General features: G+C 35.5%; 1 protein-coding gene across 1 annotated transcript in view; it reads left to right on the top strand.

The window, feature by feature from the left end:
- The window catches only part of LOC150089414 (ribosomal RNA processing protein 1 homolog B-like), a 71,395-nt gene that overhangs the window by 36,177 nt on the left and 7,448 nt on the right, over positions 1-27,770 (top strand). The window contains exons 4-6 of the mRNA XM_090368576.1: positions 5,414-5,608; positions 11,270-11,334; positions 22,656-22,821. Of these exons, the coding sequence (XP_090224702.1) occupies positions 5,414-5,608; positions 11,270-11,334; positions 22,656-22,821 (426 nt within the window). The remainder of the gene's footprint in view (positions 1-5,413; positions 5,609-11,269; positions 11,335-22,655; positions 22,822-27,770) is intronic.

The raw sequence follows: 27,770 nt of genomic DNA, 5'->3' as shown, positions 1-27,770 counted from the left end.
TAATTGGAGCATATACTGGAGGATGTGGAGGTTCCTTTACAATAGATGTGTAAGTGACTTCTGCTATAGGAGTAGGAGTCGGTTGAAATGTGGGATTTTCCATGGATTTCACCAAGTTACATGTAGGACTGAAGGATCTTCTGGAGTTTTGAATAAGTCTGTTAAGTCCAAAATTTTCTGTAGTAAAATATAATTTATTTCGCGAAGTTGGGCGTTTTCTGACCTGATTTTTTTTTAGTTTCGTCAAGAATAGGGGCCATCATGGATTTTTGAGTGTCCAGGATTAGAAAAATCATTTTCATGGTCATCTCATTTGGCTTTTCAACTTGTGAGACTTTGTGGTTAAGAAGGTGAGAGAAGGAGCAGTTTGTCTGCTCTGATACTACGTCATCAGGTATGTCCTCAGATGAGCCCACTCTGTTGAGTGCCATTCGACGATGAGGTGAAACACAGAGATTCACCGTCAGAAAGTCTTAAAAGATCCGTTGGGCTTGATCCTGAGTTATTTTCATTTTTCGTCTGCTTTTTCTTTGTCTGCCTGTAATTTATGCAACAGGGACCTTTCCACGAGTCGATAGCTGCCTGTGACATCTTTTTCCAGTTCACCGTTGACAAATCTATGCATTTTATGCAGTACACAAGACCGCATTCCACATTGCATTGGAGGAAGTCTTTGCATTTCTTTTTACACATATGGCAAATAATTTGCACTTGCGGAGCCATTGTAATTAACAGTAAAAACAATAAATTTCTTTTTATATTAAAATGAAAATTTAAAATGCAAAATATAAAATCTGCGGTATTAAAAACAGTATTATTGCTATCTGAACTAATTTTACAGTAAACTGATCAGAGAATTAGTTGAAATACTTTAGAATTCTTTAAAATACATTCAAACGGTTAAGTGTGATTCTAGTGATAAGCTTAGAACAGTCCTAATTTGAACTACACGCAGTACTTAAGGTCATACCACTGCAGATTAATCAGTAGTCTTTTGAAAGGCACGGTTCCCTTTGTAAGAACAATGACAGGTGACCTTGCAGGCTATAATCAGACAAAAACAGTAAAGTGACTGACCTTGGTTAACCTGCGAGACAGTAATCCTTACACTGAAAGCTTCCCAGCTTCATGGCTGCCTATAGAAACTATATGAGATACCTTGTTGAAGAGGAACATAAATTTCATTTGCTATCGCTTGAAAACTATCTCTCGAATTCTTCTTTCTTCAGAGGTGTGAAGAGCAACACTCGCTGACACAGAGTGTATAAAAATGTTGGAACAGATTTATCTTGAATCATTCATTCTAGCATATATTTGCAGGAGAACAAACACAACACCACAGCAACTATTCATGCACACTCTAAATGCTGATGAGATCCTTGCTCTTGCTGAGATTACTCACCTGAGGGGACATAAATCCTTGAGGAAAGATTTGTAGAACAGATAGATATGTGGAAATTTGTCTTTAGTCAGCAGGTGGTTGATTGCAGGAACAAACTTCCATCTGTCATTGTGGAAGTTAACAGCTTAAATAAATTCAAGACAGAACTAGACAAACTTTGGAGTGAATGGATGGGTGAAATGGGAAAGTTTTTTTTTTTTTTTTTGGCTGATTCTTTATAAGCTTGCCTTCTTCCATCATATGCCTCTACTAATGCTAAAAAGAACTAAATCTCTGTTAAAAATAATGAACAGTACTTAGAAAGTATTGATACAAAGTTACTTCAGTGATTTTTTCTGCAGAAAGTAATAATTTACATTATTATTAGTATTAGTCACATGGTGCAAGGAAGCCTGTAGCTTATGCTGCACCTTTGGCTGATGTTGCTTACAGTTCATGAATACTAAAGCAGTGGCAGATGGTGCTGTGCTGTTAAAAATTGTGCTACACACATTTGGCTGTGGAGATTGTTTGGAAAACACTTCCTGTCTGAGTGTATTTGCCTCAACCACAAAGTTTCATAGATGCGTTCTATGAAACTTTGTGGTTGAGGCAAATATACTCCTATTTCATAGGAGCTATTCGTGTACATTAAGGATGTTAAGAACTCTTTCATTAACATCATGATTTGTGGATGAGTGAATATTCCCTCTTTTATCTTTGTCATAATTGTATCACTATGTCCATGAATTTCTGTTTGTATCACTAAGTCCATGGATTTTTTTGTTTCAAATTTGAAAGTTACATCTTTCTTTGTCTAACACTTTTACAAAACTTTTCATTGAGCATAATTTGATTTACAGTCAAACTCAATTAAAATGACATCAGAAATATTGAGAATTCCACTATAAAATCAGATTTTTCAGAAAACTGACCAGCAAGATGCGTTTGCCATATAAGTTAATATCCCTTTTTTAATGATACTTTTGTCATGTTTTTTAGCATAATTTTGCTGTCGTGTGTGTTACAGTAAAATTTACTTTAATTCAGTTATTTTTGGGTTTTTTTTGTTTTTTTATAAGTTTACATTGTGAAGGACCTAATGTAGCTGAGTAGTCATTAGAAAGAGCACACACACACACACACACACACACACACACACACACACACACACACACACACACACACACACTGTGTGTGGACTGTGCGTCAAGCTTGTGACTGCTAAATACGATTAACAGTTGTATTCACGATTTATTTAAACTCTTCTGACATTGTGGCCATGACAGAGTTTAAACAAGATCATTTTATTTATTTATTTTTATTTTATTATGCTGCACAGTAAACTGTGAAGAATGTGGTAGCATATGAGGCTCTCTCTCTCATGTAGAAGTTTATGAAACCAAAACATGCAGGCAAGGTGGAAATTTGAATCACTCTTATTATTGTTATTTGTGTACAGGATAGACTGATTACATAACCAAGCCACTCTTTGTGGTGCAGTCTGTTTAGTACTGTACTACAAATTAGTCTATCTATAAAATATGCCTCAGTATGGAAGCACACTTGTTTTAAGAAACTGACAGTCCCAAAGGTATTTTTTGAGAGTAAACTATCAAGCATTTAGTATCTCCCACATATATGGTTACTGTTGTTTTCATTCTGAATTTCAGTCAGTTAATATAATTCTTTTGTGAAGATCAAGACATGGTTTTTACACAAAATAGTATAGTACAGTACTGTTATAATAGATGGCAAGAGAAAAGGTAAGTGTTGAGGATAAATGAAAGGTTTTTTTTTTTTTCCTATTAAAGACATAGAAAGTGGGAAGTGTTGTTGCTTGTGAATTTAACTTATTGAACTCAGTTAGGCATACAATTTGGAAATGAAAACAAAAAAAAATTAAATTATTAAGTCAATTTAAAATGATTATAGCAAAATGAAGTGCATATGTAAACTTGAACATTCTTATGTCAACAAGGCTCTTTAAGGTGATTTAAAGTGAAAATATACCATTAAGTGGTTTAAAGGATTAAAGCAGATAATTTTGTCAAATTATTTGGAATTAAGAATTTGTGTGTTCCACTGTTGGATAGATCAATTTAATATCTATGTATGTAAATAGTGTATTTTATAACAGTTAATTAAATTTTATTATTACATTTTTTACTAATTTCAATATAATTTTAAAGAAATTTCAGCCTCTGTTATAATGTCAAGAATATTGCAGTCCTTTCAGTGACTCTGTAATTGATTTTGACTGTATTAGAGGGGAAAATAAAATATTTTCCCTGGCAATTAGTGGTGGATGTCAAACATTCTTCTGTCTAGGATATACAATTTTAGAAATGACTAATTCTTGAATATAATGGAAACCACTTAATCTGCTACCCCATTCACACAAGAAACTGCAAAGTTTCGTGAAACCAAATTGAAAACCCAGCAAAAAGTCAATTAGATCACAACAAATTTTACAGTTATAGGTTGTCTAATTGATTTTTTGTAGAATTCCATATTTGCAAAGTTTTCCTTGAAAACAATAACATGTCCATTTAATGAATAATTAATTTCATTATGTCACAGCTCAGCCTTAAAAGTATGGTTTTACAAGTCTGTATAAGTCTCCATTCTTCAGGGTTATGCCTGTGACCCAGAGCATTCGTGAAGCCATTGATATTGATGCAAAAAAATCACTCATCTCTTAGAAAAAAATGTATTAAATCCTTTTTATGGCTAGAGTACAGAGATATGGTTGTATGAGCAAGTTCCGTCCCTGTAATCTAGAACCCATGGTTCCAGCTCAGTTTTTAGAAAGATTTACCATATTTTCCCATGTATAAGACGCACCTTAATTTTGGGGTCCGAAATTTGAAAAAAAAAAAAAATGTATTACATAAAGTTATTGAACTCAAGTTTTATTCATCATAAAATTCATACAACTCCTCATAACTTGAATTCAGCACTGTACAAAAATCTTTTCTGAGCCATTTCTGGGCAGAACGTGGCAAAACGTAACCTAATATACCGGTAACAAGTGCGAAACAATGAGCGCAAAGACAACAAGCGCGAAAAGGTGGGAAATGCAAGTAAAAATATCTACAACCACTGTATAAGACGCACCCAGTTTTTAGACCCCAAATTTTTCGAAAAAAGGTGCGTCTTATACATGGGGAAATACAGTATATGTCAAGTGAGGTCATTTATAGAATAGAATAGAATCATAAAATAGAATAATGAATAATAGAATAATAGAATAATCATAAAATAGAATCATAAATAGAATAGAACCATCACGGCATGGTGGTGCCAGGGTTTTACAATTTAGTTCTGCTAGAGTAATCAGATCAGGGTGACTCTTTTGGGGTGATATATGTATATATTTCTTAGTCTTTCACAGACACTTTCATTTGTTCTTTGACTTATCTTTATTTAAAGTCTGTTTCAGGAGGATTGAAAGTTGGCTTATCATCAGTGAAAAAAGTAAGTGTTGAGGCCACATTGAATCTTCTTGTTTTTAGATGATAAGCTTGGTCTTGATACCCCCTATTTTCAAAATTTCATTTACACCAGAAACTCCACATTAGAAGAAACTCAGAATACTACTTCTGAAAGGCTGTCAACCCCTGTGACAGGATGATACTGCTTATTGGTGACCTTTTGTACTAGTTAATGGTTCCAAATTAAGAAAAGTAAAATATTTATATCTGTGTGTAGTTTGTAACTCTTTTGTTTAGTGATGTATAACAGCCAACCACCTTTCTCACTAAATTCTAAATTATCAGTGTTGTAATTTACTATTTCATACTTAAAGTTGATGACATACTGTTGTTCTAGCAGTTCACATCTCAAATTGGTTAAGCAAGTATGCATTAATATAAAAGAATTTTCTACATATATGAGCTCTTAAAAACAGTACTCAGTTGTCAGCGGGCTAACTATTATGATTAATTATTGATTTTTGGATTTTTTTATTATTTTATTAGATTTTCTTCCATAATTATTATGATGATATTATTTTATTCCTTATTACAGTTTGTTCGGCGTTTCTTAAGGGAAAGCTTTATACTCATTCGAAAATGCAAATGGAATAAAAAGCACGTGCAGACTTTGAAAAAAATATTACAAAAAACAGTGACTAGTCCTAATTCAGATAAAGTTCCACTTGGGTTGAAACTACATTTTGCAGATGTATATGTGGACGAGCTCACTCGAATTGGAGGGCAAGAAGTAAGTATTTAAATAAAGAAAGCCTAATACTAATGCTTTTACTATTTGTTGATGCAGTTGACAACACTATTGCATGTTTACTGTTTAATCTATAGTGATATAATGTGACAAATTTCTAAACTTACTGTGTACTTGTAAATAGTAGAGTTACTTATTTTTGAATGATGGATTATACCAAAATATGATCTGTCAGCATTTTATACATATTTGTTTTTCAGAAATAAATACAATAAACCCCCGCTATTCGCGTATTCGCGATCGCCGATTTAATATAAAATGAAACCTAAAAAAATGTGAATTTTAAAGCGCCGTGAATATTTTCCGCCATAAAAAACACGGGCATGGTTAAAATTATCTTTCCCGGTAAAAACAGCGCTCAGTGGGTGGGGGGAGAGGGGTGACAAAATCGCGAGCGTGGATGTTTCTCGCTAATCCTTGTTCAGTATGTGTTATGCGTTTGTCGTGGAAGGTTTCGTCGTTTGCTTTTAATTTATATGTTTATAAATTGAATAAATTTATCAATTTATAAATTGATATGCTTACAAAAATGATAAATCTACCGTTTTGCAGTGTAAAACAGACTTTTTCGAGTGTGTTAATGGAAGAAAGTGACTACTGTGGACAAGTTCTTACTAACCCCTACAAAAATATGGCTACGAATAAAAAGAGAAATGTGAAAATATCAAAGAAGGTGATGACATTGGCGAATAAAATTGAGTTATTAGACAAACTTTCTAATGGTGAAAGTGTCTCCTCAGTGGCAAAACATTATAAAATCAATGAGTTAACGGTACGATCAATCAAGAAATCGGAAGAAAAAATCTGCCGTAGTGTCCGTGAAAACGCGCTAATTGTTTCATAAATTTGCTCTGTAACTCGTGATGTTAAATTAGAAAAAGTGGAAAAGGCTTTAAATCTGTGGATAGAAGACCGAACTCAAAATAAAATTCCGTTAATTTCACTCTCATCATTCGCGAAAAAGGCAAAACTCCTTTATCAACACTTTAGCGAAACTTGTGATAGCACTGGCGGGATAAGTTTTTTAGCTAGTAAAGGCGCTGGTTTGAAAGATTTGTTTGAAATTTCTAATAAATATTACATTTAATATTAAATTGTTTCTTATTTTCATTTCAATGCCATATGCTTGCATTTCACTATGTACTGTGTATGTATATAGTCATATTATGAAGGTACATATAATACATACGTAGACAAAATTTTAGACTAGTTTTTCTTATATATTTCATACTTTGGAACGGATCCCCTTTATTACTATGGGAGCCATAACTCAGTATTTGCGTTTTCTGTATTCGCGATATTTCTCAGGAACGTAACCCCCGCGAATAGCGGGGGTGTACTGTATTGTCGAAATTGTCATTTTAGATTTGAAGCATATTCTTTCTGCTTTATTTATAAATATGCAGTACAGGTAACCCTCATATAACACAGTAGTTAGGTTCCTATAAAATCTTGTATAGTGTAAAACCGTATTATACGGGCTAAGAACCAGTACAAAAGGGGGGGGATTACATTCCAAAAGCTAACAAATATACGTCATTATTTTTGTAACTATCAGAAACTTAATTTTTATTTGAAATAGTAATAACTGAACTGTGATCTTACAAACTGTGATACATATATGTCAGATAATATACGCTCATTTAATTTTCTTCCTCTTCATTGCTGCTAAACAATCAAACGAGAACGTTTTCTCTGTTGCAGAATCTTTTTGTTTTTATGTGATATCTTCACCAGCATATAGATTTTGTGTATCTTTTGCTCTCTTTAAAAAATCAGTAATCTAGGATTGTTTGCTTTTGCTTGATAGATCTTTGTAAATTGCATGATATGGAGCTAAACATTTTTGAAGCTCCCTTTTGAATTTTGTGTTCCTTTCAGTCGAAGGATCTGCATTCAAAAATAAGATTTTAATTGCTCACCTAAGTTTATGCCTTCCTGTATGCTTTTTTGTGTAAAATTTGGAACTTCAAAATTTTCATCTGCACTCTCGACCTCTAAAATGATTTGGTTTACCTCCGATGCCATTTCCATCGAATCCTCTTTACCAACCTCTTTTTCTACCAATAATTCTTGAACATCTTCAGTAGTCATACCATCAAAACCTGCCCTTCCTATCAACTATTTAGCAAGTTCTACTATCGCACTGATTCCGTTTTCTGCAGGTTCGACCACATTTTCTGAATGAACTGACTCTGGCCATACATTTTTCCAACATGCACCTGTTGATGGTTTTACTTCTTTGAGTGATTAAAGTCCACAATTTAGAAATGTTTCCATGCCTTGATCACTTCAATTGATTTGGAATAATTTTTTTTCTAAAATCGGTTGTAACAGTTTTCTGAGGTAATGAATTTTACAGGTAGATATAATGGCTTGATCTAATGGCTGAATTAAACAAGTTGTATTAGGTGGTAGGAACATTACTTCAACATTTTGGATGACTTAAATTTTTTGGATGGCTTGCCGCGTTATCCAATAGTAATAAAACTCTAGATTTTTCCACTTTAAATAGTTTACCACAGCAGGCACAAAACAATTTAGAAACCATTCTTTAATTAAATTAGCAGTTACCCAAATTATGCCTAAGTTCCTTAGGCATAATTTAGGGCTAAAATTTAATTCACAACAAAAGAAATTATCCCAGTACGGTTCTTAAGAACAAAGTTTAGTAATACATATCCGGAAAAAATTTATAAACGATCAAATAAAAATCAAAATAACCTTAACAAAACCCTTAAAATTCATGAACTGCATGCTTCAAAGTCAATTTTTTATGGTCTGAAACAAGCACAAGTTCAATAGCACAAAACATAACATGGGGATTTCCCAATAATTTTTTTTTTTTGCATAACGACTAGTAGGTCAACAGCGAGGATTCACAAAAAAGAATGAAAATGTTGAAAAATTTCTAGCAGGGTTTTCTCCACGCAAAAAGCTCATAAATACCGTGTATGTAAGATTTGTCGCAGTTCTCTAACCGTGTTATATAAGTACCATGTTGTGCAAGGATTGCCACAACTTATCAATCGTGTTAGAGCGAAACCATGTTGTAAAATTACTGTGTGATTCGGGGGTTGCCTGTGGTGATATAAATATCTTTCACTGTAAATAAAATTAAAGTGTTTGAATTATTATTATGATAATAAAAAGGTGAGTATCATACATAATAAATTAAATTAAGCTACGCTATTATATTGTGTGAGTTATAAATGGTACTTTAAGAGATCTACAATTTTCGAAGTGTTTGAATTAGTATTAATCAAGACAAAGTCATACAAGGAGGGCCTAGCTTATTTAGGATTTGTCTTTTGATCAGCTAGATCCATTGGTAAGCCAACATTTCCATTTCTGTTTGCGCTAAGATCATTCTCTCTCATTGCTTAACCTTTCTTCCGTTCAATGCTTTCCTAAATTGAACAAACTCTGTTGCATGGCATCTGGCAGATGCCATTTATTTTTTAAATAAATATTTATTGAATTGAAATTTTTTTTTTTTATTAATTAGGGTTAACATATTTTATCCCACTTTTTTTTGTTTGAAATTTCTTGAGCTATGTGTTTTTCACTCATCTTTTATTATATCATCTTTTATTATATCCTATATCCCCTTCTCTTGGTTTACAGCCTTTCATCCATCGTACTTCCTTTCAAAAGAGCAATTTTCAGAAAAAATACATGCATTGACTACAATTTACCAAATTATAATGTCATTGGTGAGAATATATTACCCACAGCTCATATCCTAGTCCACCCTTTAGAGTAAGTCTATAGATGAATTATGGTTGCTGGATGAGCAGTATTTGTACGCTCCTGCTAATTCTTGGGGTGGGGGACACCATTCACTCATGTGATACTGTTATGCACTAAAAATGAAGAGTTAGCCTCTTGTAATCTAGTAAATCTAAATGAAAATAGAAAATACTGTATTATCATTTAGATAATATTGATGGTGAAATGTATATGGGAAGGATTTGATTTTATTTCCAGATATGGAAGGAAAAAAAATTAAGATGCTACCACTTCAGCTACCATTTAAATATTGTAAAGTTATGAATTGCATCTGTAATTAACCAAATTACTTTTGGCATTTCCAATTTAAAAGGGTCTCTACAAGAAATTCAAAACAAACTGATTTTCAGTTCCACATCTAAACTATCATTTTAATAAAGCTATACATAGCATTAATCATAAAGTAATGCAATCATTCCCAGCAATCAGATTTTGTAGATTAGCTCCTTTTCAAGTTTTCAGACTGTGTAAATATTGAATGTAGCATACACTTTGCTGCTTTGGTGTCTTATGACATATAAAACATGTACCCACCAAATGGCTTGTGCTGTGTATTTGTTTTTTCAATTTTATTGATATAAGTTATAACTTTGGTACTGTCCTCCCTTTCTGATTTTATTATAATTTTATTTCAATCACATTTTAATTAATCCAGTGGACTCCAACACTGTTCCTTTGTATACGAATGGACTTGCAAATCATAGATATACCTGAGTAAATAATATCTTATTTACCTCTTCTTCTTCTGACTTTGTTAAATTCTTATTTATATTTACCAGTTATTGTTAGATTACTTGAAAGCAGATGGAAAGCTATTTTTTTACTATATTACTGTTTGGTTTTTTTTTTTTTTTTTTTGTCTTACTGGGGTTCAGGACTCCACTCCATTTCCTTTATCCTATTGCAATAGGATAAAGGAAATGGAGTCCTGTGGAGGGGAGTGGGTTGCCCTTCTTTGAACATGCTGAAGCTCCATGTCTTTATTCAGGTGTAGCATTCAAATCTGAACTATTAAGTCTCGTAATTATCTTATGCAGAGGAACAGTGACACTCTTCTTCCTATTTGCAAAGGTCTTGTAAACCATAAATAAACAGGACATAATGTGCTTTCCTAGCTGCTTCTTGACACTGCATGGTAAGTTTCATATCTGATTGTGTTATGACATGTCTTTTTCATGTTGAAGCACTTTATCTCCTCTTCCTCTCCTCTACTTTATAGGAAATTCCTAGATTTCTGTTTCCTAGATGGGAAACTATATTTACTATATTTAGACGCATTAAATTATCATTGCCAGATTTTTTCTCTTCTTTTTTTATTGGACCATATCTGTAGCTGATCCAAATCATTTTAAACCAAAGTAGTCTGGTTTTGCTTGTTAACCACCCTTCCTACCGTCCTGCATTCCCTCATCAATGCCTTTAAGGAAGATCAGAAAGGACACCATATCTATCAAAGTGGTCTGTATCATATTGCAAAACATAATCCATGATCTCTCCTGTTACTGAAGTCAGTCACTGGTCTGTAGTTGTCCATCATTTCCTTTGCATCTCCTTTGTGGATTTTGGAGACATTACTTTTCCATTCACATATTGCCTCTATCACAATACCAGGATGTTAAACATGAAGGAAGGCAAGGCTCCACCTTTGGGGCCTTCAGCTTCAGTAACTTTTCTAATAGATTCTTCTCTTGAATACTTAGGTGAAACTGTTTAAAAGCCTTTCTGAAATTTAACCAAATTATATCAGAGTTATTCTTTGCACTGAGATTTTTATTTATTTTTTTTTTTTAAATGAGTAGTTTAATAGACAGTTGGCATTGTATAATTAATTTCTTTATTGTTTGTTTTTAGCTACCTTCAAAAAAAGCATTGCTATTTCTGAAGCCATACTGTTTTATATTGTCAACTACAAAAGAGTAAGTGTTAGTTTTATAAATTTCGTGCCAGTTAAAATATACAAAATAAGAAAGGAAATATTAACTCCTTTTATATTGTAATTTTAAAGGTATATTTTGGCACCAAACTGTGTTGAGAGTTTTCGAATTTACATTTCTTTTCTTTTTTCTTCTTTTTTTTATGAAAACCCCAAATATGAAAGGTAATAGAAACTATAGTACTTAGTATTGTGTGTGGGTTGAAGGTTGAAAAAATGAAAAAAAAAAAAAAAAAAGATACTTGAATTTTTTTTTGCTTTTAATTTTCTAGAAATATGTGCGAAGGGAGGTTGTTCCAGAAAACAGAAGTTGAAGGAATAAAATGAGGAAGAAGGAAAGTTGGTTCTGTGAGATTGAAATTGGAGAATAAGAGGATGCTGACTGGTTGTGGAATGAATGTGTTGAGACTGGGTTGGAAGAGAAAGAGGGAGAATTATAGAAGCCAGTTCAGAAGAGCAGTACCCATGAAAGTATCTATAGAAAAAGCTTGTAGTAGAAACAGAACATCTATGAGACAGAGATTGGAGAGACTTTGCAAGTGTAAGAGACAGGTCATTAATTAACCTAACTGCCCTCTTTTCAGTGGAGTCTAGAAGCCTGAGAGAGGTTATGGGGCCACTGCCCCAGATGTGGGAACAATATTCCATGGTATGGGGATTTGTATAGATTTGAGTAGCTGTTTAGAAGAAGAGTAACACCAAGAGCAAAAGAGAAAACCCACTTTTTTGTAGATGTAAAGGAAGCAATATTTGTGATGTGCTTTTGCCAAGAGAAATTAGTAAAGAGGGCTCTATTAATCTCTAATAGAGAATGTGATCTTGTCGTAGAAGATGAGCATAGGAGCAGAAGAATCCTTTTTTTTTTGCGGGATTTAAGACGGGGCTGAGATTTAGAAAAGATTGAGATTAACTAAGTTATCTTTGCCCCACTTTGCACACATCATTTAGGAAATTGGTAGTGGATATTCGAGAAGTTGAAATTGTTCGTGCAGGGCAAGGTTTCTCAAACTGGAAGGTGGAACGCAATGTGTTATTATCAGCAAAACTGTGGATAGGATTTCCAGTCAGTAGAAAAAGGTCATTAATATTGAAGAGGAAAAGAGTGGGAGAAAAAACTAAACATTAGGGAATTCCAGCATTATTGGAGAACTTAGATGCAGAGAGCCTTCTGTCTTCTAAGTTCTGTCTTGTAACCTGCAGAGAGAGAGAGAGAGAGAGAGAGCAGTCAGAAAGAAAACTGGATACCCAATTGCAAAAAACAGTTAGCGATCTGTAAGATGGATGCATACTAAGAAAATCTTTATACCAAACATGATCAAATGCCTTTGAAATGTCAGGAGCAACAGCTTTTTGATTTTTTCCAAACTTTTCCATTGGCAATCATTGATGAAATGAAAGGTTTGTAGATAGTTTTGGAGTTGGCAGTTAATGGATTTTTCCATTGCTTTAGAAAGAGTGTAGGTGCAATGGCATTATAATTGGATGGGAGAGATTTGTTTCCCTTTTTAGCAACTAGTCGGATGTGTGCAGATTTCCAAGCAGAAGAAAAAACACTAGTGTAATTAGATAGTATGAAAAGGCAACACAGAACAGGAGCACATGTTTTTGGAATAAGTGGAGAATACCATCAGGACCTGGTGCTTTCTTGGCATTAAGACTGTTCAAAATTATTTTGATGGAAGACTACAAGGGGCATTAAAGGAATGTACCAAGAATGGTAGGAAATGGTTTACCAAGATCACGATGCCAGCAGGTCAGCTTTATCTTTAGCTGAGGTGGCAATAGAACTATCAGGTTTTAACAGAGGTGGGAATAGAGATGGGCAAAAGTTGCAGCCAATAGCTTTAGCTGGACTACCATTTAGACAAGAAGCAAGTTTTCTACTCTTAACCTGTTCAAAATCTAGTTAGGGCTGATTAATAGCTGCTTTACAATTATTGCAAGCTTTGATGTATGCAGAAAATGAACTTGGAGATTTGGATTGTGGTATGTAACATTCTCATCTTGAACAACCTTAGCACATTTATTGGAAAACCAAGGTTTAGATAAAGGGCGAGATTTTAAGGTGGCATGTGAAATAAAGTATTTCATTCCTACAAGAATAATTTCACTGGTACAATATGAGAAAACATTGCCATCAGAAGATTTAAAACAGTAATCCAACCAAGGAAAAGAAGAATAGAAGTCTCACTGATCATCCCATTTTGCATTATTTTAATGCCAAATAACATGAGGTTGAAAATGGCCATGAGAGAAAGGCTCCATTGGAGAAGAGACCATTACACTTAAAAAAAAAAATGTTTTAAGACCATATTAATTTCACTTAATATGCATTTCTCTCCCAAACTAATTAATCTTTCTTTATTCTGCATGAGAAAAGCAGTGTAATTGCCACTATAAATTTTATCTTGTTTTTTCTGCTTAAAAAATATTAAGAAAAAAGAAAATAAAATCACATTTTTGCTATGTGAGACAACTTTGCCTATTGTATTTCAAGTGATATCATATTCATTATTCCTTAACCTTAATTAGTAAAGTAACATGCACTATGTGTACTGAATTTTTACTGTAATTTTCTAAATTTCAGTTGCCATTTAAAAGAGCAGTGACTGGATATAGAGTCCACTGTTTTAATATATTTCTTCATCAGAGCAGTGCATTTTATTTAGGATGGTGCAATACCAAAGCAGCTTGTGGTGGAGTGCCTCCCCAGTATGAGATTGATGCACTAGGTAGCAGGCTTAGTTTGCTGAACACTAGGTACAGAAATATGATACAGAATGTGGCTATGCCCTTCATGTAACAGTTACATTATATAGCTCTCATAGCATAAGGCTTTAGCCATAAACCCATTTGACTTCATTGAATTTAATTATTTTATTGTTAGGTTCTTCTTGATGATATACAAGACATGTCCAGACATGCTCTGATGCAACACGTGGTGCTTCATGTAAGTGTGGGAAAACAGCTGTGAAGTATATTTTTCAAGTTATGAAAGAAGAATTAGGTATGAGGGTGATCGCTGACACTACTTATTGTTTGGGGTTTAATGGCGCAAGAGCAGCTTCAGCTGTATTGCACCTGTCCAAGTTTTATTTCCTGTTATGCTATTACTGATTTGACATATTAGATATGGTTGGTAAGGTTTATTAAACTGAGGTATGAAAAGAGTTCACTGACATTTGATTTTTCTCCTATAATGAGTTTAAGGTTTATGGTTCATTTGCATGCGATTTGAAAGCTGATTGGTGGGCAATTTGGTAACGCGGACGTTCTATGATGATGTGCTTCACTGTTAGTGTGGTCGGACATTGAGAACATTGCGGAGGATCGTCTTTCATTAGGAGGTAAGAGTGCGTTAAATGTGTGTGGCCGATGCAAAACTGGGTGAGGATAACTCTTCATGTCTGTTTGATACAATTTCCAGGATTTCTGCTGCTGTTTGATTTGGTATAATTTATTGTTTGTTTGTGATTTCCAGGTCTGCATCCATATATTTTCGGTTGATGCTTTTAAAATCATTGAGCAGAATTTTATGCAAGCAAAATTTTCATTTGACGAATGTTTTGCAGCATGATCTGCAAGTCCATAGGCCGAGTATTCCAGAATGTCCAGGAAACCAAGTGAATCTGACTCTTTGGTTTTTTTGTCTGAAAATGTGATAGGCAGGAAAGAATTTTTCTTAGATACGGATGAGATGTCTGATTTTCTAGTTTTAAAGCATATATTGCACTTAATGAGTCTGTGAAAATTATACTTTTTACCAGAGAAGTTTTGGCAATGTGATCCAGGGTGAGACTTATTGCAAATAATTCAGCACTATAGACACTGCACTCTATTGGAAGAGACTGAAATTATGCTGTTTGGCAAGGCGACTGCAGCACCAATGTGTGCATCAGTCTTGGACCCATCAGTGTACAGAGGAGAATAGTCAGAGAATTGCATTACATAAGAGGAATGTAGCTGTTTTATATGTTGATTTGGGATATTGTTCTGTTTCCATTTTATGAGGGCCATGTCACAGTCAACTGAACTGATTTCCCACGGAGGAAGGGATGTCAAGGTATCTTAGTAGATTTTGTCTGTACTTAAGTTCAATTGTGAGAGTATTTCTTTTAGTCGGATACCCACAGGTTTCCATGTGTTAGGTTTGTTCGCATATAAAGTTTCCCATTTCGTATTATACAGATATTGCCATGTTTGATGTCCGGGAAGGCTTTGAACTTTTGCAGCATAGTTCAGAAGAAGACTGAGTGGGTGTTCACAGATCTCTGTGTATAAACTATACACAGGTGAGGTACGAAATGCTCCGGAAACTACACGTAATGTACTGTGATGAATTGGATATAACCAGTTCACACACGTTTCCTAGCTGAGCAGTACATGAGAGAACCATAATTTAATCTAGATCTTATTATTGCATGATAAACGTGCAAAAGTGAGCAACGATCAGACCCCCCTCCCCCCATGTCATGGCTGATATTGCTCAAGAGAATGTTTAATTTCTTTAAGCACACAGTACATAGATATTTTGTGTGTTCTAGGAAATTTAATTTGCAATCCATTATTAGTCCTAGAAGTCTGATACTATGTTTGAGTGGGATTTGTTGATTGCTTATTATTAGTTCTGGATCAGGATGCATCTTTTGTTTTCTGCAGAAGTGTATTTCTACTGTCTTTTGTACTGAGATTCGATATCCATTGTAGATGGACCAGAACACTATATTATTAATAGCACATTGAAGCTACCTCTTGATTGTCTGCATATTCTGTGAGTGAGATGAAATTGTGAGGTCATCAGCATATAGGCATGTTTCTACTGTTGCTGGAATAACTTCTGGAATAGTAGTAGTAGTAGTAGTAGCAGTAGTGACATGTGGTGCAAGAAAGCAAGTGTATGAGCTTATGCAGCATCAGCCAAAAAAAAAAAAAAAAAATCACACCATTCCCTCCAAATGCCTCTCCAGTTCCTCCTTAAATTTATTCAACCTATCAACTTCCACAACGACAGATGGAAGTTTGTTCCAGCAATTAACCACCCGCTGGCTAAAGGCAAATTTCCGCACATCTATTCTACATCTGTCCTATCTGAATTTGAATTTATGCCCCCTTAGGTTCGTAATCTGAACAAGTGGAAGGATCCCATCAGAGTTCAGCGTGCTGAACCCATTCAAGGCCTTATACACCTCAATTAGATCACCGCGCAGGTGCCTAGTCTCCAGCCACTGCAATTTGCAGAACTTAAGCCTCTCTTGATAAGAGGATCCCTTCATTCCCCTCACCAATCTTGTTGCCCTTCTCTGTACACGCTCAAGTAAATCTACATCCTTCCTAAAATGAGGCCTCCATACCTGTACGCAGTACTCAAGGCGTGGCCTGACAATTGCCTTATACAGAGGGATAATCACCTCCTTTTCCCTGCTAGCAAAATTCCTATATATCATTGACAAAACCCCATGACCTGCCCTGGCAGCCTGTCTCCATTGCTCAGAAAACTTCATATCTGCCTGCACAATTACTCCCAGGTCTTTTTCATTTTCTACCACCTTAAGTGTAGTACCACAGAGTTGGTACGTTTCTCTGGGGTTACTTCTACCCATATGCAGTACTTTGCATTTGTCAAGGTTAAACTTCAGTTGCCACACTGAAGGTTGGCAGGGTTGTTAATGACAGTAATGGCAGTGTGCTACTGCAACCTTTGTATCATTTGCAAACTTCGACATTAAAAATATACAAAACAACAGTGGATCTAACACCGAACCCTGTGGGACCCCACTAATAACATTAGTCCAAGAAGAGCAGCACCCATTGATTACCACCCTCTGTCTTCTCCCACTTAACCATCCTTTTATCCATTGTAGCAACTTCCCCTTAATACCATTCTGTTCCAATTTGTACAATAGTCTTCCATGTGCAACAGTGTCAAAAGCTTTCCTGAAATCCAAATATATGATATCAAAATTATTTTTTGCATCCACTTCCTTTGTAACCACATCATAATATCCTATCAAACTTGTCAGACAAGACTTTCCCTTAACAAACCCATGCTGTGTCTGAATTATTGCTGCAGTCTTGTCTAGATGATCCTGCAATGCATCTTTAACCAGAGACTCCATTATTTTACCCAGAACAGAAGTTAAACTAACTGGTCTGTAATTACTCGTGTCACCCTTCGATCCCCCTTTGTGAATTGGGGATATATTTGCACATCTCCAGTCCGTGGGAACATCCCCTGAGTCCAAGGACGCTCTCATAATTATGGCTAAGGGTTTGCATAGTTGCTTTGCCGCCTACTTTAATATAACTGGATAATAATGTTTTTTTGATAGAAAATAGGGTTGCACTGAGGACTGAGCCTTGGGGAACCCCCTGCTCTTGATTGTATATTTAAGACAGAACATGGTGGTAATGGACTTGAAAAGTTCTTTTAGACATGAAATTCTGAAGAAACTCCTACAGATGGCCTCGAAGTCCTAATTTGTGCAAATCATGAAGGACACCATACCTCCAGGTAGTGTCGAAAGCTTTTTCAGTATCAAGGCATATCATTACAAGGTGTTCGTTTCGGAGAAAGGCATTGCGTATATTTGATTCTGCTTTTTTCATTATTTCTATTATTGATCTGTTTTTCCGAAAACTGTATTGGCTAGGACTAAGGAGATTGTGGAATTCAAGAAACCATGTTAACCGATCGTTTACCATTTTTTATAAAATTGTACCTAGACAGCTAGTAAGGGCAATGGGGCAATAATTATATGGGTTTGAGTGGTCCTTCCCAGGTTTTGGAAAGGCCAGTACAAATGAATGTCACCAAGAGTCTGGATATTTGTCCTCAAGGTATATCCTATAGCAGCAAGAGCATGCACAAGGAATTTTCGGTGATGTGTTTAATCATATGATAGTGGATTCCATCCAGACCTGCTGCAATTTGCTTTGATTTGGCTTTATGCAATTCATTTATAGTAAAGGGATGGTTGTATGAAATTTCATGAGTTGTGTGGAAATTAATTTTGTATTTTTCGATTTGAGCTTTATATGTTTGAAAAATTGGTCTGTATGATGTTGTTGATGACAATTCCTCTAGTAGGAATTGTCATCAACAACATCATACAGACTAGTAGATTTGCAATTTTTTTCTGGTTCAGTTATGTCATGACCTTTCCAGCTTATGATTGGTGTAAGTGCTGTTGAATATTGGCTTGAAATTTGTGTAATTTTATTCCAGATTATTAAGCTGTCCGTATTTCTATTAATTTTGCTTGCAAAAGATATCCAGGATTCTTTCTGAGATTTCCGGCATATATAATGTGCTTTTGCTCTGGCTTTCTTATGTTTTATGAGATTAGTGGTGGTGGGGAACTTTCTGAATTGATTCCGAGCCTTATTTTTTTCTTTCTTTGCTTCCAAGCATTCTTCATTCTGCCATTGCTTGTAATGTTTATAGAACTGGTTAGCTGTCTTTTGTATTGCAATATTTGCTGCAGAAATTCTTTGATTTGTGATATGAGTAACAGCATATTGATATCATAATGTCTTATGGTTTTCTCATCTAAAGAAGCAGCACATTGGTATTTTTCCCAGTTTGCTTTGCAAAATTTCCATTTTATACCTCTTATAAGTTGCGGTACGTCATTTTCTAGTAGGTGACAAACAACTGGGTAATGATCACTGCTAGAGGGATCATCAGAAACAGACCAGTCAAGGAGAGGAGAGAGAGCTGGGGAACAGATGGTGAGGTCAATTGCAGAGGTAGTCCCTGTTGGTAAATGGACATGGGTGCGAGTACCTGTGTTTAAGAGTGTTAAGTTCCTATTATCTATAAGTTTTTCAATCATCTGTCCTCTTTTGTCTGTATGAAGTGATCCCCAAATGATATGATGCCCATTAAGGTCCCTCATCAAACAGAAAGGAGATGGTAATTGCTCAATTAAGTCTCCAAATTCTTGCAGTGTATATGCATGATTAGGTGGGAGGTAGAGTGAAACCATGGTCAAGGTAATACCAGTCACGATGTGTACTGTGACTGCTTCAAGGGATGTTTGCAGCTGAATATGCTTGGATGGAATATTAGATTCGACCAAAATGGTGACTCCACCACTGTCCATGTCATCATTTGCGCAAAGTTCCAGAACTGGTTCGTCTTCTTGCTCCTTTTCATCAATTTCCATAGTGTCAGTATTTTTTTTTTTTTTTTTTTTTTGTGTGTTTTCATTGCTTGTATTGCTTGGAGGGATTTGTATTGCTTGTTGGTGTTGGATCTTCAGCATCTGGTTGAGATTACAATGGGCGTATTAATTGCCTGGTCAACTTTTGGTTTTGTTTGTAAAAGAAGATTACGTGTCCAATCCGCTATTGAGATGTTAGGCAGGACTGAGATGTCAGTCTGTGTTGCAGTTACCTTTGTTTTGTGCACTGCAGTTGTTGCTGCATATGATCTCACTGCTGGAAGTAGTGTTATCTGCCTTTTGGCTTCTTGATATGTGATCTTATGTTCAGTTTTATATTTTTGAACTTGCTTTTCTCTTTTCAATATATTACAGTCTCTGGAATAGGCAGGGTGGTCTCCTTTGCAGTTTGGGCAGCAAGGAGACTGTGTATTGCATTCTTTACTGTTATGTTCTTTTGAGCCACAAGTGGCACAAATAGCTTGTCCTCTGCATACTGTTTGGGAATGGCCATATTTTTGACACTTGAAGCATTTTATTGGATTGGGGATGTATGGCTTTACCTGGCAATTCAGGTATCCTGCTTTGACTGATGATGGTAGAGTTGGAGTACTGAAAGTAAGTATGATAGTGTGGGTTGGTATCAGGTTTCCATCCTTTTTAATAAGGATTCTTTTGGCATGTATGGCATTCTGGTTTTGTACCTCTTGTACGATTTCTTCTTCAGAGCTGTTCGGGAGGTCCCCCATTAGATGTATTTAAAGTGGTATGTGGAGTGACTTTGATGGGAATCCCTCCAAAAGTTGTGGTTTTAAGAATCTTAGAATGTCGGTAATTTGTCATTTCTATCAGTAGGCTGCCTGATTTCAAGTGGTGAACCATTTTCGCTGGACCAGCTACATGTTCTGGACAACTTTGTATTACAAAGGGAGAAATTTTACTAACTGGCTGGTCTGATTAGGAATGAAAAATTAGAAAGAATGGAGAGATGGTTTGGGTCACATCTTTCTTTTGGCAGTAGATGGATTAGGATCATACTGCCGATTATGATCAGTTAGATCCGTAGTTCCAGGAGAAGCCTGCTTTCTTGAGTCCATTGTTGCTCCTTTTAGCCCCGAAAGGATTATTTTTCCTTTCAGGTTTCTGGCCCTGCCACGGGGAGGCAGGAGCGGTGCCACCTAGTGACCAAGCGGCTGGGGGATTAGTTTGTTAGTGAGAAAATGGATAAATATCCTAATAAAAGAAAGGTGATTTTCCTTCCTGGGTTCTAACTTAAAATCTGCTAAGTAAAGAACCACCTACAATGAACTGAGTATAAGAGAGCAGCTAGAAATGAAACAGGAGAAAATCACTTGGAAGGATCACTTTATAATTCGCTTAAGAAAAATCGCTTGATCCCTATCGCTTGGCACTCGGGGCATGACACTACATCTTAGATTGTAATGCTGATTTCTGTAAGGGTGGAACTTAATTTGTATTATTGTGGTTTATGGAAAAACTGTTTCAAGGATTTTGTTCCTTTGGTTGAATGATATGTAATTCAAACTCCATATTCCCTTACATCTGTGGTGTTTTCTGTCAATTAATTCAAGATATAGTTGCCATATCTGGTTAGAAAAATGTCAAGGAGTGAAGGTGCTAGTTTTGTTCTGTTTGTGTTTTTGAAGCTGATGCAAGAGTGGAGGCGCCTCCGTAGCCAGGTGGGAAGGAGCAGCAGCAGTGCGTAGCACATGCTTCTTGATTAGACCGGGGTTCGAGCCCGTCACCACCAAATACGGAGGATGCGGAAAGGTCAAGGGAATGACCACCTCATATTCCCGGAGCAATATGGCCTTAGTTGCTAATGCTCCTAAAAAAAAAAAAAAAAAAAACAACCAAAAAATCAGTGCAAGAGTGGAACTGATTGAGACTGTTAAAAAAAAAAAAAAAACTGTAGTTTGATCTTGCCTTGAGATGACAATATTGAATAATTCATAAAATGGTAATAGTTCATAAAATCCCATGTGGGAGGAGAGTAGTTAAGTGGTGATCTCATCCCTGCTTACTGCTTAAAGTAGGTAGACTGCTTACATGCTTAGATCTTTGAAAGTTTATGAAGATAAATCACTTCAAAAAATATCATTATACGTGAAAAAAATTGGGAAATCCCCATAACACGGGGATTTCCCAATAAAATAAAATACAGGGATTTCTCAATAATTTTTTTTTTTTTTTGACTAATGGGTCAACATCCTTGATTCAAAAAGCACGAAAACGTTGAAAATTTACATGAAACATAAGCTCAAAAATGTCCTGTTATGCGAAGTTTGCAGAAATTCTCTAACCACATTAGAGCAGAACTGTGTTATATAAGTACCATGTTGTGTGAGGATTGCCGCAATTTATCAATCGTGTTAGAGCAAACTTGTGTTGTAGAAGTACCGTATTATATGGGGGTTGTCTGTATAATGCAGTTTGTCACGTGCAACACTTACTACACTGCATCTATATATTCATCTCTTACCTGAGAGTTATTCTAGGTTTTTCAACCCACACAACTTGCAAATCAGCTCAAATACTGTATAGGTATAAATTTTGCTCAAATCTTGTATAAGACACAAATAATAAGAACTAATAAGAAGTAGCATATCATATGAACTAGCATACGATGTCCAGAGTAGTCAGTATGACAAAAAAGCACATAACTCAAAATTGGCGTTTTTTGTTTTTTTATAACTAATGGATTTATTATAACTAAAATAAGAGAACTTGCAATTGCAACGTATCTAAATGTCTCTGGGAAACAGCATCAATTGAGGTACCCAAACTTGTATTTGAAATTGAGGGTTTAGTGTAACCTCTTCCACGCCAAGGATGTTTTCATAAAATAAAACATCTTTTGTGCGTAAAAGGTACACACACTGTTTTTTTTTTTATTTCATTTGAATAACTCATATCATGTTTTGAATTTAATCACCAGAAAATTCTGTAAGTTGAAAGTTGTGTGTGTTTGTACACCTCCCCAGTCAGATCTTTCCTCTGGATTTCACTTCACTTTCCCATTACATTCAATTTCAAAATTGTAAATAAGAATTCTAATGTAAATCTGACACTTTTTAATTTATTTCATTAAGAAATTATATATTTTGCTAATTTTTAGGAATATGTTCCTGTCTAGTGTTGCAAAGGATGTATTCCACTTTATCATTTATCAGTCACCTCAACTTCTTTCTGCTGAGGAAAAAGATGAAAATGAAGATAGTAAAGGGAATAGTAACCAGAATGGTTCATGCCTAGAAGATGATGAAGAGTTGCCTGTTATTCCAGTAAGTGTCAAACACAAGAGAAATATTATTCATAGCAAATTTGGAATCTGTTCTATAAATTGGTAAACTTAATGCTGTACAGTAAAGACTCGAATTAATCTGCCTTGGGACCAAACTTTTGCAAGATTTCAGAATAAAAACTGATAGTTTTATCATAGTGTTTCATTGTGTAGAATTATACTATAGTGTTTTATTTATCTTTACAGCCAAACACATGAACAGTAATGTGCAAATTAATAAAGATTACAGAGAATGTCAAACCTTAAAGTAGAAATTCTAGCAAATGAAGTAGCTGGAAAATTCAAGTGTCACATTGTAGATTTATTTTGTATAATCTGCACTAAAATGCATATAAAATCCTATATTGGTATGTTGGGAAATAGTAGAAACTTTGAAAAACATCGCATTTCAAATAATCCAATATTGAATTAATGAGGATATACAGCCACTCCCCGGCACTTACGTAATACTCAACTTTACTTTAAGTTTTTGCTTGCCGGTGCAAACTTAAAATAATCGTGGAAACGTATTTTGCCTCCTGTAGGAATAAATGAAGGTATCGTGAAAATATCATAATGTGAACCCAATAACACTTTTTTTTTTTTTTTTTTTCTTTAGTAACTCATTCCAAGACCTCAGAAGTTGACATTTTTGCCATATAACTAAGCAATTTGTCACTCTAAAAGGTCATTTTTATAATAGAAAGTGCACTGCACTTTCATCGTTATCATATGTTCTGTTATAAGAATCAATTTTGAATGCTTTGTGATATTTTTCTAAAACACATTTCTGGAGGTCACTACCATAAAACAATAAAAACAATTTGCACTTTCTGGTTTATTGAGCTTTTCTGTTAGAGCAATCTATTATAAATGGGTAGTAAACTTGATCTTATTGCATTTGCGATAATACAGATAACTGATTTTTGTGTGGGTTTTACATCATTATGGTGAAATGTGTTTCCCCTTCACTGAAATTTTCAGTCATATAAAAAAATATAAATAAATTATCAGAATCTTCTTTTCATTCCTATTTACTTATTACAATGGTGAAGGGAAGGGACCAACAGAAAGTACAAGTGCTGGCAGTGTTAGGAAACGAAACAAAATTGATTTAGAAACGAAGATGTAAATGATTAAGAAGTATGAAGCAGGACAAAGGTTGTCATCTATTGCAAGGAATTAGGTCTTGCTGCTTCAACAGTGAATCCTATTTTAAGGGATAGTGCGTGTATAAAAGAACATGTTAAAGGATCAATGCATTTAAGATCAACGGTGATCACAAAACAGCATTCAAGTGCTAGATCGAAGATGGAAAAGCTATTAATAATATAGATGGAAAATCAGATTCAGAAGCGGGTTTCCCCGAGTCCAATGGCCATTCATGCAAAAGCAAGAAGTTTTTATGAAGGTATTAAGGATAAGTAATGTGAACCCCAAGCCAAGTTTGTGGCAAGCAATGGGTGGTTTAACAGGTTCAAGCATCACTCTGGTTTCCAAAACATTAATGTATGTGGTGAAGTCACCAGTTCTGATTCTGCAGCTGCAAGGAAATTTTGTGATGAGTTGGAAAAAACCCCTTCTAAATCTCCACAGCTGTCAGCTTCCCCAGCAGCATATTTATCAGCTGGAGATGTTGATTCTGGCAATGACGCTCGAAAGGTAAAACTTGCTGACGTTATGCCTGTCTCCTTTATCTTTTTGTAATTTTATAATTTTGATATTTTTGTAATTTTGTTCAGTTTGTAATTTTTCTTGTGCATGAGATAAAAAAAATTGAATAAATAATTCTATTTACATGTTCATCAAACATTTCTTTTTTGCTTGAATCAAATTCAATCAAATTTGCAAGTGTTGCATAAGCATTTAGAAAAATTCTGACTTACGTAGAGTTCTGCGAAACTCAACCCTTACATAAGTTGGGGAGGGCTGTACTGTATATAGATTTGATTATGAAATACAGTTGTTAAATACTGCTTAGACAGTATAATTTCCAAAGAAAAATGGGCAAATGCAAAGTTAACTGCTTTCTGCTTGGTAGTTGACTGATTTCAAAATATTTCAGGTGGAATCATAACAGATTCAAAAGAAAATTTATTTTCTGACTCATAATAACTGCAGTGGAATACACCAACCATCTGTGACTGAAACTTTATTAAAATAATAATAAGGTAAATTAAGACAAGATAAAATTTTGTTGTAAAAATAGAATACACTGACAATAGAAGAGTTAAAGGCAATAAATTGATAGATAAAATTAATATATATGAAATATTACAAATTAAAAGCAATAAAACAATAAATAATGAAGGTAGCTTTCAAAGGTGACCACCTCCTTTATCAACAGTAAAACTTAACTGTCATGGCACATCCTTAAATAACGTAAGTAGGATCACGGCTCACAGCACATGTTACTGTAGGAGCATGGTATGGACGTGTGTGGAGACCGAAAATGGCTCGGGAACGTGCCAGACTGAACCATTCATCCCATTCCAAGAATTACAGTTTCAGAGAGGGAATGAATACACGCCCCTGTCTCTGCAAGATCTTGAGCTATTTCCGGTTCCAATACCTATGCGGGTGTTCTCACCCGCTGTTACTACACACATTCCCTATTATCTATGATGTTCATACTAGCTACTAGACTTTTCATACCAACTAAGAAAAACTGTTCAACGTTTAGGCCTATATGAATGGCAAATGAACTAATGAGACTCGTGGCACAGAATAAAAATGCATGGGATGCATATAAATTATTAGGTGACATAGAAGACTATGGTAGATATAAGCTAGTCTGTAATCAAGTCTACATCTATATTCACACATGCGAAATTCTTTAGGGAAGTGGAGGCCAGAAGCTTATCAGACTAACAGGAAGCTAAATGATTTTATAATAACAGAGAAAAGTAGAGGAGAAATTGTTGAAGTTAAACATAAGAAAGGCACCTGTGGTGGTTGGGATCTATCCGGTTATATTTAAGGATGCAGCAAAGGAAGTAAGCAAACCCTTAGCCATTATTATTTGTTATTTGGTTTTTTTTTAGGAGCATTAGCAACTAAGGCCATATTGCTACGGGGATATGCGGTGGTCATTCCCTGACCTTTCCGCATCCTCCATGTTTGGTGGTCACAGGCTCGAACCCCGGTCTAATCAAGAAGCGTGTGCTATGCACTGCTGCTCGTGCCAACCTGGCTACGGAGATGAGAGCACACTTGGACTCAGAGGAGGTCCCCACCAACGTGCAAATGTATCTCCAATTCACAAAGAGAGTCAAAGGGTGACGCGAGTAATTATAGACCTGTTAGTTTAACTACTGTTCCGGGGAAAATAATGGAGTCACCGGTTAAAGAAGCATTGCAGAATTATCTAGACGAGATTGCAGTTATAGTTCAGACACAGCATGGGGTTGTTAAGGGGAAGTCCTATTTGACTAATTTAATTGGATACTATGATGGGGGTGCCTCCATAGCCAGGTGGGCAGTAGCAGCAGTGCATAGCACACGCTTCCTGATTTGACTGGGGTTCAAGCCTGTGACCACCAAATATGGGGGATGCGGAAGGTCAGGAAATGACCACCGCATATCCCCAGCCCAGATAAAGGGTGAGGGTTGGCATCGGGAAGGGCATCCAGCCATAAAAATTTCATGCCAAAAAACAGTAAAAACGCTGACCTCATATATAATAATGGGAAAAAGGTGAGGACAAGAAAAAAAAAATTGGATACTATGATGTGGACACAAAGGAACTGGATGCAAAAAATAATTTTGATATATACTTGGATTTTAGGAAAGCTTTTAATACTGTTGCACATGGAAGGCTACGGTACAAATTGGAGCAGCATGGCATTAAGGGTTAAGTTGCTGATATGGATAAAGGGATGGTTGTGTGGGAGAAGACAGAGTGGTAATCAGTTGACATTGCTTTTTGTGGACTAATGTTATCAGTGGAGTCCCCCAAGGTTCAGTGTTGGACCCGTTGTTGTTTTCTGTACTTATCAATGATATGAATGAAGGTGTATCAGATTTAATGTCCAAGTTTGCAGACAAAACGAAGGTTGGCAAGGTTTGTTAATGACAGTATGCTACTGCAATATGATCTAAAAAAAAGTTGAGCAGATGGACTGAGACAACTGAAGTTTAACATTGACAAATGTAAAGTACTGCGTATGGGTAGCAGTAACCCCAGGGTAAAGTACCAACTGGGTGGTACTACACTCAGCAGTGTTTCCCCAGAAAATTTTGCCAGCCTGGTGGCATTATGAAGTAGCTGGGTGGGGAAATGTAATACTTTTCAATATTATAAAATATTCTGTTATTTATAAATGCGACTTAAGCAATCCAGAGCAAAAATTAATTGCATAATTTAACATTATATGCTCCTGTTGCATTATCCTTGATCACATACTATGTTCGAATTAATATTGATGGAGATCAGTGAGCAGTACCATACTGTACCACGGGAATCGCTTAAATTTTAGCCGGGCGGTGCGCCCATATGATAGATCCTGGGGAGAACACTGCTCAGGGTAGTGGAGAATGAAAAGGATCTGGGAGTAATTGTGCAGTCAGATATGAAGTTTTCTGACAGTGCAGACAGGCTGCAAGAGTACCTCATGGTGTCTTGTCATTGATACACAGGAATTTTGCTAGCACAGATGTGCGGAATGCCTTTAGCCTGCGGGTGGTTGATAGTTGGAACAAACTTCCATCTATTGCAGTGGAGGTCAACAACTTAAATAGGTTCAAGGCAGAACTAGAGAAAAAATTGGAGTGAATGGATGGGTGAATTGGCAAGGGGTTTCTTTTTTGGCTGATGCTAGATAAGCTTGCTTTCTTGCATCGTATGCCTCTACTAATGCTATCCAGGCTTAATAGAGGAAGTTCTAGAATATTTCGCACCTGTTAGACATGCTGTGTGCAGCTGCAAGGCCAAAGATTGCACACAGTCAT

The sequence above is a fragment of the Mastigoproctus giganteus genome, chromosome 2, assembly GCF_048544385.1.
Source record: "Mastigoproctus giganteus isolate SK-2022 chromosome 2, ASM4854438v1, whole genome shotgun sequence".
NCBI classification, from domain to species: Eukaryota; Metazoa; Arthropoda; class Arachnida; order Uropygi; family Thelyphonidae; genus Mastigoproctus; species Mastigoproctus giganteus.
The sequence above is the reverse complement of the archived record's forward strand: the minus strand, read 5'-3'. Positions and strand labels throughout refer to the sequence as shown.